This window comes from Lacerta agilis, chromosome 14 (genome assembly GCF_009819535.1).
Source record: "Lacerta agilis isolate rLacAgi1 chromosome 14, rLacAgi1.pri, whole genome shotgun sequence".
Lineage (NCBI taxonomy): Eukaryota > Metazoa > Chordata > Lepidosauria > Squamata > Lacertidae > Lacerta > Lacerta agilis.
In genome coordinates, this window is record NC_046325.1 from 38,040,528 (window position 1) to 38,056,346 (window position 15,819).

Here is a 15,819-nt window from a genome sequence, read left to right on the forward strand (position 1 = left end):
ATTTCAGGATGGGGGTGGGAGGAATCTGTAACAAAGGATATCAGCTGTATATTGGGGGTTCAGCACCGAATCATCCGGACAACAAAGTGACTGGCACCAGCCTTACATTTTCCTGAAAGGTTTATCTTGAAAAGGGACCATTATTCCAGCTGCTCAGAAGGCCTCAACAGAATCATAGTCACTCTGATCTGAAGCAGCCAGTTTATATACTGTGCAATAAAAAAAAAATTAAAAAAGAAACTCAAAATGTATCAAACGTCCACCTAAATAACTTGCCAGCAAAATTAATACTAGGTGAGTGCCCATTTCCTGAGGCAATCTTTAATCTCAGCCGCCCATTCCATATTTCCCCACCCCCCTTGGGTATTGTCACAGGAAATGTCCCCCAAAATCTCACCTTTGCCCTTTTGGCACGGATGTAAACCAAAGGGGCTGCCTTCCCCCCCCAGGGAAAGGCGGCGAGAGGGGAGACACCCCAAAGGGCCTGCAATATGCCTGTCTTTTCCTTCCCCTCTTCTGCTGGAGTGTAGCCACGTGTTTTCATGCAATAAGGGTCCCTTTCCAGAGGCCAATACTGTTTTGGTGTCATTTCGCTCAGGCGAGTGCGCAAGATGGTGGAAAGAAAAAGAGGTGGCGGATCCCGTTCTTTGATCCCTTTTTTCTCCCCAGAACGCCAGGCTCTGCAACATGCACTGGGTCGGCTGCCGCTTTCGTCTCGGAGGCAGTAAATGCTATTTAGCCGCCTCCGCAATCCACGGCGAGGAATTGAGAAGTGCAAGATGGATCTCCCCTCACCGGCTGAGGATCTCCGAGGCAAAAGCCAAAGCGGCGAAGGGACGCTGTGGTCTTGCCAGCGTTGCGCTTGGCTCTAAGCCCCACCTGCTCGCCCCCTCCTTGTTGACATTAAGGGCGAGGAGAAAGCCACAGAAAAACCAGGCAGGAAAGCCCTGACGTCACCACTTCTCCTTTCCGAAATGTGTCTGTGTTTTGGATCTCAAAAAGCCAAGCCGGTCGCGGTGGAGAAGAACGGAGGCTCAAGGGTCCTCTCTCAGGCTTGCCCATGCCCACCTTTTGTGTCCCGGTTTGTTTCGAAAACAAAAACAACATAAAAAAGAAGGAAATAACGTTCCCCCCCCCCTCATCCCAGCAGCAAGGGAGGCCAGAAGCTCACCGGTCCAGGCCGATGAGCAGCCTGTTCTTCTCTTCCTGGCTGCTCTCGTTCTTCAGGTCGGCAAAGACCTGAGTGAAATAGTGCGGGTCAGCGTTGATCTGCAACATTTTGGGGCTCATGAGGTTAATAATGGACAGGCAGCGATCCCAAAAGGCCTCCTTGCAGCTCTCCACCAGGAAGGGCTTGAGAGGGTAGGAGATCTCGTTGCCCATGTAGGAATAGGAGAGATAGAGGCAAGTGAGCAAGACGGCTTGGAGTTCATGGTCCGTGGCCACTTCGGAAGAGATGACGTCCCGGCAAAGCATGTACAGGAACACCACGTTGGCCGGGGTGATGAAGCCTTGGTCTTGCCAGCCTTGTAGGAGCAGGGACCGGTCAACACTCCGAAGCCAGAGGACCGGGTCGGTGGGCGACAGGTGCTTCAGACGGTAGCATCGCCGGCAAAGGAACTCGCCCAGGCACCGAAGCAGCTCGCTGGTCGAAGCTTGGACAATGACCCTCTTGGGGGTGCCGGACGAGTTGGTGTTGGGGTTGGGGGTCTTCTTGATGGAGGACAGGTTGCTCTTAGAGGTGGAAATCTGGTTGTTGGGCGCCGGCGGCTGGGCGCCCTGGGTCTGGGCGAAAGTGGAGAGGTTGGCACATGAGAGGGACTTCTTCAGGTTCTCATTGTTGAGGTGTGTGACGTTGTTCTGGTAGCTGCTGTTGGGCTGCACCTTCTTGGAGTTCTTCTTCTTGGCCGACACGGCCACGATGCGCTTCCAGGGCAGCACCGAGATGATGGAGTGACGCTTGAGACTCTTGTCTTTGGCGTTCTTGCTGTTCTGCACGGCCGTGTACTGTCCCACCGTGGACGAGCCATCCTCAAAGAGGGTCGCCTTCCGGTAACTGGGGGAAAGGGACAAGACAGTACCCATGGCGCAAGTAGCAGAGGAGGGAAGGAGGCGAACGGAACAGGCGGGTTGGGCGTCAGCGTGCCACCGTTGGTGCTGCTGGCTGGGCACGGGCAGCGGTCTCTGCTTCAAGCACCCCTATGCCGCAGCCTTACAGATTCAGTTCAGACCTGCCAAAGGCAAAATGGTTTAGATAAGCAAGAGCGGAGGTCCATTTTTCTCCCAAGCACACAGAATCTCCCCCCCCCCACTCTCTCTCCCTGAGTGTGCAGAAGCCCCTTCTCACCCCCCTCCCTTTCCTGTCCCCATCCATCCTTTTTGGGCATTATTTTCTGGCTTCCACTGCTACCCTCTCTTTTTCTTCCCTCCCCTCCCAAATCTTTAAGGCCACCTCAGGTACACATTGGCTGCTAGGTCTCTCCCCCCACCCCCCATTTTTTTACTGACATGGCCTGCCCTACTCCAGCAGACCCAAAGCCTGCGTACGACCCCCTGTGCAAGCTCTGCACACGCAGCCATGTGCTAAAACGTGTGCGTTCCCTAGAGGTAGCCCATATTATCCCACTGCAGCAAAAACAAAAGCAAAAAACAAAAGCCTCTCACTCGTGTGTTTGATCACGGCAACACCTCCGGTGGGCCAGAGCAGAGCCCGTTTGGTCAGCAGCATGATGTCAGAGGTGCACATGCCTCTCCAAAGCAACAGACTTTGCCCACTCATGGGGAAGCTCTGCCTGAGCACATTATACGGGCATCAGTCATGCATTTCATATAATTACAGACGCGCAACTTGCTGCGTTGCAAATTCTGCCCCTTTGCAAAGCAGCCATCCGGCAGCTGCCGAGCTGGAAACGGTTGTGCCTTGCATGTGCCGTTGAGCAGGTGTGTGTGTGTGGTTTATTCTCATTTTATCTTTTGCTGTCCTGACCCACCCTGGCACCCTCAGAGGAACGTTGGTATACAAATGCAATTTAAAACAACAACAACAACGAACCATTCATCCTGCCTCCCCATCTTTCCCGAAGACACCTTTCTTCCTGTCAATGTTTTCCTCCGACCCATCCTGGCGCGCGCACACACACACACACACACACACACACGGGACTCCCTACCTCCGCCGCCGCGCTCCCCCCCCTCCCCACGTTTTTTGCTGCATCCCCTTCAAAGGGAGGAGGGGGGAGAAGGGAGGCTCGCGATGGCGCCCTGCATCCCAACCTTCCCCTTCCCGGTGGTACCCACCGCAGTGCGCGCTCCCTCGGCCGACGACGGCGCGTCTTCTGTCCAAGGTCCTGCAGGGCCGGCTTCGCTCCGGGGAGCGGCGGCGGCGGAAGGTGGCGCTTCGGGGGGGATCGCCGTCCAACCTCCCCCTCCCCCGGCTCCGAGGCGCGCCGGATCAGTCGTGCGGGGGCATGGAGAGCTTCGGCTGCCGCGGAGAGGGGGGGGGCCGCGCGCGGATGGCGCGATGGCAGGCACCCCTGGGCGAGGGGCACCCCCTTCCCACCACCCACCCACCACCCTTCCCTCCCTCCCTCCCTGCCCGCAAGGGCGGCGGCGAGGGGCGTCCGGACCGCCTGGCGCTCCTCCGCCACTCCTGGCCCCGGCTTTCTATCGGCTGCTGCGCGCCCGGCTGACTCCGCGCGTCCTGCTCGACTCCGGCCGAGACGCCGCTCGCCGCCGGGCTCCGCCTCCGCCTCCGCCTCCGCCTCCGCCGCGCCTCCCCGCCTCGCCCGCCGCAGCCGCAGCGCCGCCTGCCAAGCGGGGCGCCTCCCGCCGGTCGCCAGAGGGAAGGCGCTGGAACCTCTGTGGAGAGCGCCTCTGAGCGCGTGCAGAGGGAAGGCGGCGCATGAGCTGCGCCGCGGGCGAGGGGGTTTCATGGGTGGGCCGTTGTTTCCTTCCTTTCTTTTTCTTTTTTTAAATATTTATTTGGTTTTTCAAATTAAAGTTTTACAATCACATATCCAACACACATAATAAAAAAACAAGATTCCAAAGAAACTTCCCTCCTCCCCTTTGTGGGTCCTATTGTTAGTCATTTCTTCCTGCATCTTTTTATGATAATCCAAATCTTTCACATCTCCATTATGTCCAAAATCCACCATTAAACTACAAGTGTTTAGTTTCTATCGTTGTCTCTGTTGTTATTATTATTCAGTTCCTTTCTTGTCTTACCCATGACTTGTCAATTGTCCTATATAGGATTCGTGCTGTCTTTGGGAAATGCTGTTTTGCACGTTGTTGGGATTTATTCTTTGTAGCCTGTTTCGGGATGAAATTTGAATGAAAAGTGACATATAAATATAATCAATCAATGTCACCCGGTGGATCTAATCCCTTAGTCTACGTTGTTTAGATATTTTTTTAAAAATTGATTTTCAATTACCATCCAATAATAGCCTCATTATAACAATACAAAATCATAATACAATTGTTGTTGTTGTTGTTGTTGTTCAGTCGTTCAGTCGTGTCCGACTCTTCGTGACCCCATGGACCAGAGCACGCCAGGCACGCCTATCCTCCACTGCCTCCCGCAGTCAATACAATTACTAATACCGAATTATATAATTTAGGTGTAAACCCCCCCCCCCCCAGTGGGCTAGATTTGATGGATTATTTGATGGTTTTCTTCAGTTCTGCTTACCAAAATCTTATTAATTTCCATTACATTCCGGTCAAAATAATAATCCCTTATACAACAACTGCAATATTAATAACTTCCATTCGTGTTGACACATTAAATGATTTATAGAACTACAAGTGAGGCACTCAAACTATATCCTTGTTCTTCCTGTGTGTGACAATTATTCTGTACAGAGTATTTCTTCCCGTCCTTGTAAAATGTTGTGTTTAAAAAAATAAATAAATGAAATGGGTCTGGTAGACCCCATTTGAGTCACATGACTTAAATGGATAATTTCTTGTATACCGGTATATATTTTATTTTATTGTATTGTATTATATTTTTATTAATTTTCAGAAAAACAAAAACATTACTTTTAAAGGGAGAAGTATAAAATAAAACATTTAAAACAACAATATATTCAATCCATATTCAATTCACATCATGAGATTACTTGACTTCCCTCCACCACCTCCCTTGGTTCCTTTATAATACTTTCATTCACGCATGTCAATAAAATCTTTATCTCTGTTTACTTCCAATTTTTTGTACATTGTCTATAATATTACAAGTTGTTTTTTTAAAAAAAAATCCTGCTAATGTATTAACTTGTGTACATTGCTTTTTTAAATATGCAATAAACATTTCCCATTCTTTTTTATATTTGTTGTCATCTTGATTTCTAAGTTTCCCAGTTAGTTTAGCCATAACTTTATTTATTTATTTATTTATTTTATTTATTTAATAACTTAATTTGCCAATCTTCCTTGGTGGGGACTTCTTCTTCCTTCCAGTGTTGAGCTAGCAATATCTGGGCGGTCGTTGTTGCATACATGAACACAAAGCAATCTCGTGCCACTTTAAAAGTCGTGGGGAACCCCGGGAAATGTTGTTTGCCCAGGGCGCTTGGAATTGTAGCTCAGTGATGGACAAACTACAGTTCCCATGATTCTTTGGTGGAAGCCATAGCTGCAGAAGCTGGGTAAATTTGGATGTGATCAGAGACTCCCTCCCTTAATCTGCAGGATTAAGGCATTCCTGCCTAAGAAGGCCTCCGGCCTTTAGAGACTGTTCCCATAATTCTACACAATCCCTCTCTGGTTTTGTACTCTGGAAAGAATACAGAAAATAACACCGGCTTTCATAATATTTTTGATTGAGTCGCTTCAAAAGTGCTTCCATTGTCGCCTCTTTCAGTAATGAATATTGTGCTATTTTCATCAACTGGAACAGGGAGAAAAGACGGGGTTTAAATTGACCAAACCAAATGCATAATAATAATCTTGTTCTGTGTTGGATGCAGAAATGGCCACTTCACAAAGTGTGAGGTGTTACAGAAGAGTAAACCCAGTTGTGAGTCACAAACCAGAGGTCACACCAGCAGTTGACAGTTGCTATCAGAGCTTTTTCTTTTTTGAGAGAGAGAGAGAGAGAGGGAGGGAGGGAGGGAGGGAGGGAGAGGGGATGGGTGGAGGGGAGAAAGAAACAGAGGGCAGGGGATATGTCATTGGTATTTAACACCAAGTAAACTAGCAAATATGTATAAATCTAAATCAAATAAGTGTTGGAAATGTAAAGAGAAAGAAGGTCCCTTTTATCATATGTGGTAGTCTTGTAGTAAGGTTAAAGCTTATTGGGAAATGATATATCATGAATTGAAAAAGATGTTCAATATAACTTTTATTAAAAATAACACCCCAGAAACTTTTCTTTTGAGAATTTATAGGATAGAACAACCTAAATTGTATAGAAATTTATTTATGTATGCTACTACAGCGACAAGAATGCTACTAGCTCCAAAATGGAAAGAAGCAGAAGTCCCAGCAAAGGAAGAATGGATACAAAAAGTTGCAGAAATGGCAAAACTTACCGGAAGAATAAGAAACCAAGATAACAAACTTTTTTATATATAAAAGAATGGAGATGGTGTTAAGTGGAGTTTTACAGATGAAGCACCGAGGGTTTGCCTGAAACATTGCCTGTTCTGCATACATGTCCTTAGTTGCCGTCTAATTCCTATGGGATATACAGGTACTGCTCCTTTAATTTCTTGAAAACACACACACACACACACACACACACACACACACACACACACACACACACTTGCCCAGGAGATATCTGTTGTAGTAGCCCTGACCTTTTAAGCTTTACACAGATTAGCTACTGGTTGCCCAGTGATGCATATTCAGCCCTGGTGCTGAAAAGCCAGTGAGAGAGAGACAGCATGGTGTAGTGGTTAGTGTGTTGGACCAGGACCCGGGAGACCAGGGTTCAAATCCATGCTCGGCCATGAAGCTCGCTGGGTGAACTTGCGGGCCAGTCACTGCCTCCCATGCTATTGTGTATCTCATAGGGCTGCTGTGGGATTAAGCGAGGAGGAGAAACATGTCTGCCATCTTGGTTTGTTTTTTTTTAATAATAATTTTTATTTGCATAAATTGAATTTTCCACAAACAAAATTCCAAAATTTCAAATACATCAAACGCCAAATATGAACAGAAGACCTTTCCATGCCAATAAAATTATTTACAATAATGTTATAGTTGTCTGTGTCTTACTTTCGCACTATAACCAATTACAATATCGCATACCAATCACTGGGGAAAAAACAAAAAACAAAAAAACGGCCAGAACAACGAAAGAAAGAGGGGGGAAAGGGGGGGGGAGTGAAAAATTAAAAAGGGGATAAGAAAAAAAGAAGAAGAAAAAACACCACAACAGGAACACAGGGTTTCCCCTGGGTTTCCCCTGTTTAATCTACACAAACCATATACTGGTATTCCAAATCCTCTGGACCAACTGCCATCTTGAGCTCCTTGGAGAAAGCGGTGGGATATAAACGCAATAAACTGCCTTAAGTTCAAATAAAATAAAATAAAAAGCAAACCATAGGGCTGAGCTCTTGGTAAGTCCGGTGAGGATGTGAGGATGCCTGCCTGGTGGACAACCGCAACACAAACAACCCCACAGTGCTACTAATGGGTCTTACTTTAGGATTGCCATATATTTCAAAAAAGTAAAAATCTGGACACATAAGTTATTGAGCTTTTTTGGGCAATGTTGTTTGGGGGGGAGGGTTGTTGTTGAGCTTTCAATAGTTTTTCCAAAAGTGGTTGAACTTTTGTGGCAAAATTGTACACACACCCACACCCCAATGACGTTTTTGTGCTATTTGTTTTTAAAGGAAAATCAGCAAAAACAACACACAGCCGACATGACTTGCCATATGTCCAGAATTCCCTGGACACACACCGCCCCCCCCCCCCCCGACACTGCTTCTGGCTGCGGCATTCCAGGTATGTCTGCGAAATCCCAGACGTATGGCAACCGTAACTGCCGCCACCCTCCCACGCAGAAGTAGCAATGGAGGAGAAGTAGCAATGTCCAGAGGAGGGCAACCAAAATGGTCAAAGGCCTGGAAACGATGCCTTATGAGGAACGGCTTAGGGAGCTGGGTATGTTTAGCCTGGAGAAGAGAAGGTTAAGGGGTGATATGATAGCCATGTTCAAATATATAAAAGGATGTCATATAGAGGAGGCTGAAAGGTTGTTTTCTGCTGCTCCAGAGAAGCGGACACGGGGAAATGGATTCAAACTACAAGAAAGAAGATTCCACCTAAACATTAGGAAGAACTTCCTGACAGTAAGAGCTGTTCGACAGTGGAATTTGCTGCCAAGGAGTGTGGTGGAGTCTCCTTCTTTGGAGGTCTTTAAGTGGAGGCTTGACAGCCATCTGTCAGGAATGCTTTGATGGTGTTTCCTGCTTGGCAGGGGGTTGGACTGGATGGCCCTTGTGGTCTCTTCCAACTCTATGATTCTATGAAATACTTGGTTACTGAAAAGATCAGCAGAAAAACAGGGTGGCAATTGTTAGGTAGGCTTCCACCTTTTAAATAAAGATGTCCGCAAGATATTGGAAATACTTTTTTGGGGGGGCGGGGCGTTATTTTGTAGGTTAGGTTTGTGTAGGCACAAGCCCTTCTGGTGAAACCACAAATTCTCGCAGGCCTGTCGCTTAGAGAGCTGCTGCCAGTTAGTGGAGACAGTATATGGGCAACCTTTTCCAGAAGACAATTGTATTTTGAGGAGTTTCGTGATCTCTTCCTGCCTGTGTTTACTCCCCCTCTCTATCTCTTGTTCTGCTCTTGGATGGCGGAGAGCAGCCTTTCATGTATAATCTGGTGGAAGGAAGACGTGATAATGCAGGGTAGCTTCTGGCCTTCTTTGATGTTAGAAGTTGTTTGGAGGAACATGCAGTATTGGAAGAAGGGGATAGCTAATTAATAATCTGCACTAGTCGGGCAAGGCACGTAGGTGCTACTGGAAGGATTTTTTTATTTTTTATTTTGTTTTGACTATGGCAGACCAACACAGCTACCTACCTGTAACTGAAATCTGAGATGTCTCTCTTTCACTGCGCATGTATTTTTTCACACTTTAGGTGGCAGCGTCCGGCCAACTCAGGTCTGCTGCACTGCATATGTGCAGCAGCTAGAAGCTGTGGACCGTCCCAGATCCATCACACAACCAGGAACACACACCGACTGACTGCACACATGACAGTTTTTTACTGGCGCGCAGCACGCAGGCATGCTGTTCTCTGCAGGGTAAATGCAGTGCCGCTCCAGGTGGTATTGAACTCCAAATCCCATCATCCTTAGCCAGCCTGGCCCAATGGTAATGGATGATGGGAGTTGAAGTCCAGCGGCCTCTGGAGTGAGCCAACAGGTTCTTCATCCCCGGGCTTGGGAGGAAATCGTGGCAGTCAGTAGAGCATGAGGTTTTTAATCTCAGGGTCGTGGGTTTGAGCCCCACGTTGGGCAACAGATCCCCGCGTTGCAGTAGATTGCTCTAAAATGACCCTCGTAGTGCCTTCCCACTTTACAGTTCTATGAAATGTGCTTCCTCTCTAGGTAGGAAGAAAAAGCACTTGTGTTTGTTTTGGAGAGCTTATTATTAGCCTTTTGGGGTAAAATACACACATACTGCAAAAGAGGGCAGCTTATGCCGCAGTAAATCTGTTTGGTTGTTAAAGCTGCAGATGGCGTCACCTAATGGCAGAAGGCAGCATTGCACCTCCAAAGATTAAAACAGTCGGGAGAGCAGAGAGCTCCAGCCAGACCACCCTTCCAAATATTGTCTGATGCCAGAATAAATTTTCCCAATATGTACTGAATGTGAAACACAGAGGGCAGGGAGCTTTTATTTTCAAAGGGCACTCTGTCTAACTGACTTATACTCAGAGATGGCCCACTGAAAAAAATGGACTTCAGGCCATTAATTTCAACAGGTCACCTCTTAACCAAAATTTGATTATCACCAAGAGGCTGGAATCTCAGGCTGTGTTCATTATCTTGTGCAGGTTTTCCCCCCACGACCTTCAAAGCAAAGCGATTCAAAATATGCGTAGAGTGCCTTTCTTTTATTTTGTCGTGGAACGCACAATTTAGCAACATACAGTTGGAAAAATCGTTTTTACGGTACGTGTTACAGCACACACACTCACTCACACACACACACACATTTAAAGGCCACCTTGTAGGCCGAAAACCCTCTCAAGGTTAGTTTACATTAAAAAATATATAAATTACATTCAATTTTATTTTATTTTAAAGCATTTAAAGCACTTCAAAAGCCAGCACCGCGCTTGCTTAAAATCAATCGAAACATCTAATGGGAACGATTTAAAAGCGGCTCAGAATAAAGGAGCTTTCGGGGCATGCCTAAAGGTCAGCATTGAAAGTGCCAAAAATATGTCTGCTGGGGAGGGGGTTCCACAGATACAGTATAAGGCCAGCTCTATACACAGATTTAATAACTGTATGTTATTTGTTAGAATATACAGTATACTGTTTGTGGAATCTCAACGCCTTAGTCTCTGCTGCCATCTAGTGGCAGAAAGGTCCAACAACAAACTACTCTTCCCCCTCCTCTGGCAAAACAGGGTCCAGGACCCGAAGAAGAAGAGTTTGGATTTGATATCCCGCTTTATCACTACCCGAAGGAGTCTCAAAGCGGCTAACATTCTCCTTTCCCTTCCTCCCCCACAACAAACACTCTGTGAGGTGAGTGGGGCTGAGAGACTTCAAAGAAGTGTGACTAGCCCAAGGTCACCCAGCAGCTGCATGTGGAGGAGCGGAGATGCGAACCTGGTTCACCAGATTACGAGTCTACCACTCTTAACCACTACACCACACTGGCTAAGACCAAGGTAGCCAATCTGGTGCTCTTTGGATGTTCATAGAATCATAGAATTGTAGCATTGGAAGGGACCACGAGAGTCATCTAGTCCAACCCCCTGCAATGCAGGAATCTTTTGCCCAATGTGCGGCTTGAACCAACGAGCCCAAGATGCATTCTTTTTAACTTGTTATTGCGTTTCACTTTTCAACCACAATTTACACATTTTCGCAATAAGGTGTTCACCATCTGCACACAACTGCGTTTCAATTTTATTATTATTTTTTTGGTTCTATACCAAAAATTCTTTTTGTCCAATTTCAAACTCCTGGCTACTCGTCAATGAGCAAACCACTGGAGTTGAAACCTTCTTTGATTAGTTGTTCCCTTGTTTTAATTTTACAGTCCCTTTGGTTCCACTCTAATCATTCTTGATAGCTTAACCATTTCTCATTACTTATCATTTCTTTTCTGTGAAGCGCTTCTTGCATTGCAATACATAAAGGTACCTTCATACATAAACTAGGTTTGTATCTATTCCAGACTCTCAGTATAGTAGTCTGACAAAATGATTTTTAAACTCCACATTTACTTTGACCTTGTCGTACCACAGATATCAAAAGGGATGCGGGTGGCGCTGTGGTCTAAACCACTGAGCCTCTTGGGCTTGCCGAGCAGAAGGTTGGCGGTTCGAATCCCAGCGACGGAGTGAGCTCCCGTTGCTCTGTCCCAGCTCCTGCCAACCTAGCAGTCCGAAAGCACGCCAGTGCAAGTAGATAAATAGGTACCGCTGCAGCGGGAAGGTAAACAGTGTTTCTGTGCGCTCTGGCTTCCGTCACGGTGTCCCGTTGCGCCAGAAGCAGTTTAGTCATGCTGGCCACATAACCCGAAAAGCTCTCTGCGGACAAACGCTGGCTCCCTCAGCCCAAAAGCAAGATGAGCGCAGCAACCCCAGTCACCTTTGCTTGGACTTAATCATCCAGGGGTCCTTTACCTTTCCCCACTTTTTTACCACAGATATCCATACTATCCAAATCTTAAATCGTGACCTTCTAATTCCAAAAGTCTCCTATTTCTTAACCAAAATACATTTCTCAACATGCCTTCAAGTTCAGCCTAATTGCCTGCGTTGGGCCCTTGCTCCTCTTTGAGTTTGTCTTGGCTTTGTGGCCTTGGCCCTCCGGTTTCAATCTCTGCCTTGCGGCCGCTGCCTCCCTAAATTCGGCAAGATCCTGCCTGGCTGTTCTGGGCTGCAGGGCCTCGCCAAGAGGATTTTGCATGACTCGTCTTTCAAATACATAAAAAGTCCTGACCCCCCAAAAGGCTGGTGTAACTTCCCAACTTATTACAGGTGCCAGTGAGAAGGGGACCTTGTCACAAAAAGGCTTCCGGCGGCTGACGCCATTATGGGTGGTCGTGGGATGCTTCGGCTGCGAAGCACCCAGTTCATTCCGGGGGTTAGGAGCCCTGCAGCCGCATAGCGGGGCTCCGGTTGGGGTGCGGGAAGAGCGTCCCGCACCCTGGGCTCCCCGGCTGTGCCCGTTGTGGCTCCGAACCCTTCCCCCGCACCCCCTGTAAAGGGGGAGTGGGGGTGAAGGGACGACGGAGCCGGGCTATAGGGGACATGCCCCAACCGGGATGGAAATGCGGCGGCTAAGCCTGTGATGAGCGTCTAAGTTCTACCTGTCATTAAGGAGCTGATAAGAACCCAGAGGCTGTGAGTAATTGATTGACTCTTTGTTTTCCTGGAACGCTCTGGGGGAAAGAAGAAAGGCAGCCCGCCTCCCTCCCTTCGGCTGGGGAAAGAAATTAACTCTTTAAGTGACTGCTGCCACAACAATCAATAGAAAGTATTTGGAATTTGAAAACTGAGTCTGTTGAGATCTCCCTTCGGGGGTTAACTGGGGGAAAAATATCTCCGCTTGAAGTTTTGGTCTTTATACTCCGGCTTCGGAGAAATGGCGGCGACTTGGTGTGTCGTGGGAAAAATTTGAAACAAAGGAAGGAAGAGACAGGAACTGAAATCTGACACTCACCCTCTCTCTTAAAATGCTGGACTTCGCGCTCACACTGGCATCGAACTCAGATTTAAAGGATGAGGAAAAGCTCACTATCTTGCAGATGGAATTGCTTAATCGGAAACTACAAGTCTTGAGTGGAATTATTCATAAAAAAGATCTACTTTCCACAGAGGAGGCTTTTCAAAAGTTCTACACAATGGAATCATGCCTTGGCAAAGAGCTGGGAGGGAGGGGCGTTTGAAAGATGGTCTGAGATGGCTGGGCAAATCCGGGAAAAGCAACTGGAAATGGGAAAACTTACAATATCCAGACCCCGAGGTGGCAGCTCGGGGGCAAGGGACATGGAATTAGAATTTTTACAAGAAGAAGAAGCAAAAGAAACGGAGGAGCCCAGAATGCAGATGAGAAACGCCCTGAGGCTCGATGCGGGGTTTGCTGTGGATGCTGCCTGGATCTGTGGACACTTGGAGGAAGACAATGGGAGATTTGGCGCTGAAGAAAGACAGAAAAAGACAATGGATAGAGGGGGAGTGGGTTGAAGTATTAAATGTATAATCTAAATGGTCTGCCATGGTATCCGAAGTCGGAGTGTGAAGTCTGTTAATGATAAGTTTATTTTAAATAAGTAAGGAGATATTGAATTTTAAGTTAAAAGCAGCATGATAAAGGACAGAAGAAATAAGTTTAGCTATAAGAATATTTGGTTATGATTTAAGGTATAATGCAAAGATTGAGATAAGTATGTTTTCTTTTTTTTAAGTAAAGTTAAATTTTTTACAGAGAAAAGTTGTTAAGGAAATAGTATATTGAATTAAAACCGAAGGTGAAAAGGCGGGGGAAGTCAAGCGTCAAGATTCAGAACTAGAATTTTTTTTTTTTTGTAAGGTTACAAATAAGAAGAAGAATCCTGACTTTATGTGTATTTGTATTTGTTTTTGTATTTGTAGGTGTGGGGTTGGGTTTGTGTTATATTATGAAAATGCTAATAAATTCTGTTTAAAAAAAAAAAAAAAGTCCTGACCCCCCAAAAGGCTGGTGTAACTTCCCAACTTATTACAGGTGCCAGTGAGAAGGGGACCTTGTCACAAAAACCCCTGTTGACATCGGAAGCCAAAATTACCAGCAGATGTGGGATCGGAGCAGAACTTTCCTGCCTTCACGGATCTTATTTTTTAACTGCGAAAGGGTGGGTGGGGGAAGCAACCGAGCAATGAAAATCTTTAGCCTTCTCTGGATAACGTGTTGTTTTTGAACTTCTGCCCCCTTCGCGCCAGTGCGCTTTGCATGTTTGGATTTGATGCTCGCCTTTCCAAATCCCACAGAGCCCTTTTCCCTTTTTCCCATAACTCCCCCACATTCCAGGAGTTGGTCTCTCTGCTCACGGGGAAAGAAAATCAAATCCTGATTTGATTTGTCTGCTCGCTTTCCAGTCCATGCTGGCTGCTTCATCCAGAATTGGCATTAGTGTTTTTGTTTTGGTTTTTTTTTAATGGAGGAATCCAGACAAGGTTCCTGCCAAACCATTGCATTCCAGTCTTTCTTCCTATCTTGGCACCCCACCTCACCCCACCCCAACTTAAGTTTGAAAACTTAGATCGCAGCTACAATGCTGATCTGAGCATCATGGGACCAGCAAAGCAGGACTGAGGGAATGGGCAGGAGGAATGGTTTTGTTTGGGGTGGGGGGTGAAAGCCCTGCCCTTTTCATTTTTCTTGCTTAAAAAAAAATCCCTGCTTTAAAAAAACAGCAGCATTCAGGTGGGGGGGGGGGGCTGTCTGTGTGTTTTCAACGACTTCCTTGTTTGATCTGTTGGTAGTTGGGGAGAGGTGCCACCCTCTTTTCTTTCTTCCTCAAAGGATAAGGCCCTTCTGCAAGGTGCCAAGAGACACTGCTACTAAGTTTTTACCAAAATACGACAGGGTGGTTCCCCCCACCCCATGCCGCCACAACAACCAAGCTGTTTTGTTTTATTTTGTTTCTGCAAAGTGAAATGTTGTTGTTGTTCAGTCGTGCCCCCATGGACTCTTCGTGACCCCATGGACCAGAGCACGCCAGGCACGCCTATCTTCCACTGCCTCCTGCAGTTTGGCCAAACTCATGCTAGTCGCTTCGAGAACACTGTCCAACCATCTCATCCTCTGTCGCCCCCTTCTCCTTGTGCCCTCCATCTTTCCCAACATCAGGGTCTTTTCCAGGGAGTCTTCTCTTCTCATGAGGTGGCCAAAGTACTGGAGCCTCAACTTCAGGATCTGTCCTTCTAGTGAGCACTCAGGGCTGATTTCTTTGAGAATGGATAGGTTTGATCTTCTTGCAGTCCATGGGACTCTCAAGAGTCTCCTCCAGCACCATAATTCAAAAGCATCAATTCTTCGGCGATCAGCCTTCTTTATGGTCCAGCTCTCACTTCCGTACATTACTACTGGGAAAACCATAGCTTTAACTATATGGACCTTTGTCGGCAAGGTGATGTCTTTGCTTTTTAAGATGCTGTCTAGGTTTGTCATTGCTTTTCTCCCAAGAAGCAGGCATCTTCTAATTTCGTGACTGCTAGCACAGGAAATTCTGGAGATGAAATTTTACTAGACTCAGGCAGAAAGGTGGGGGGTTTTTTTGTTTCAATTACAGATCTCAGAAAAGAGGGTTTTCAGAAAACCTTCTGTGTATAGTTGTAAGGCATTTGCCCAGGTGACATTGCAGTATCTTTCAAAGAGGAGTCGCAGTAGCGGGGGTAGGGTATAAATGATAATAATATTATTATTATCATTATCATTATCGCCTTTTGCTCGGCTTTGCGGTTGGCATGTTGGTTTTGCAAATGCTAACAAGTCAAACACCTGCTCAGCTGTCCATTAGGCTCCTCTACCCATTAAATGTCCTTTGGCTGCTCGTGCTTTTTTAAATGGGAAACATTTGAACGTAAGTTGGAAACTGCTCTTGGT

The 15,819-nt window shown here is 46.7% G+C and overlaps 1 protein-coding gene across 1 annotated transcript; it reads right to left on the reverse strand.

The window, feature by feature from the left end:
• Nucleotides 1–1,133: 1,133 nt before the first annotated feature.
• On the reverse strand, nucleotides 1,134–3,388 carry CDK5R1 (cyclin dependent kinase 5 regulatory subunit 1). The gene is made up of 2 exons (XM_033170701.1): nucleotides 3,298–3,388; nucleotides 1,134–2,231 (listed from the first exon to the last, which is right to left on the reverse strand). Exon 2 carries the CDS (start codon nucleotides 2,083–2,085, stop codon nucleotides 1,168–1,170), a length of 918 nt encoding a protein of 305 aa, XP_033026592.1. The 5' UTR covers nucleotides 2,086–2,231; nucleotides 3,298–3,388; the 3' UTR covers nucleotides 1,134–1,167.
• Between the last annotated feature and the right edge of the window lie 12,431 nt (nucleotides 3,389–15,819).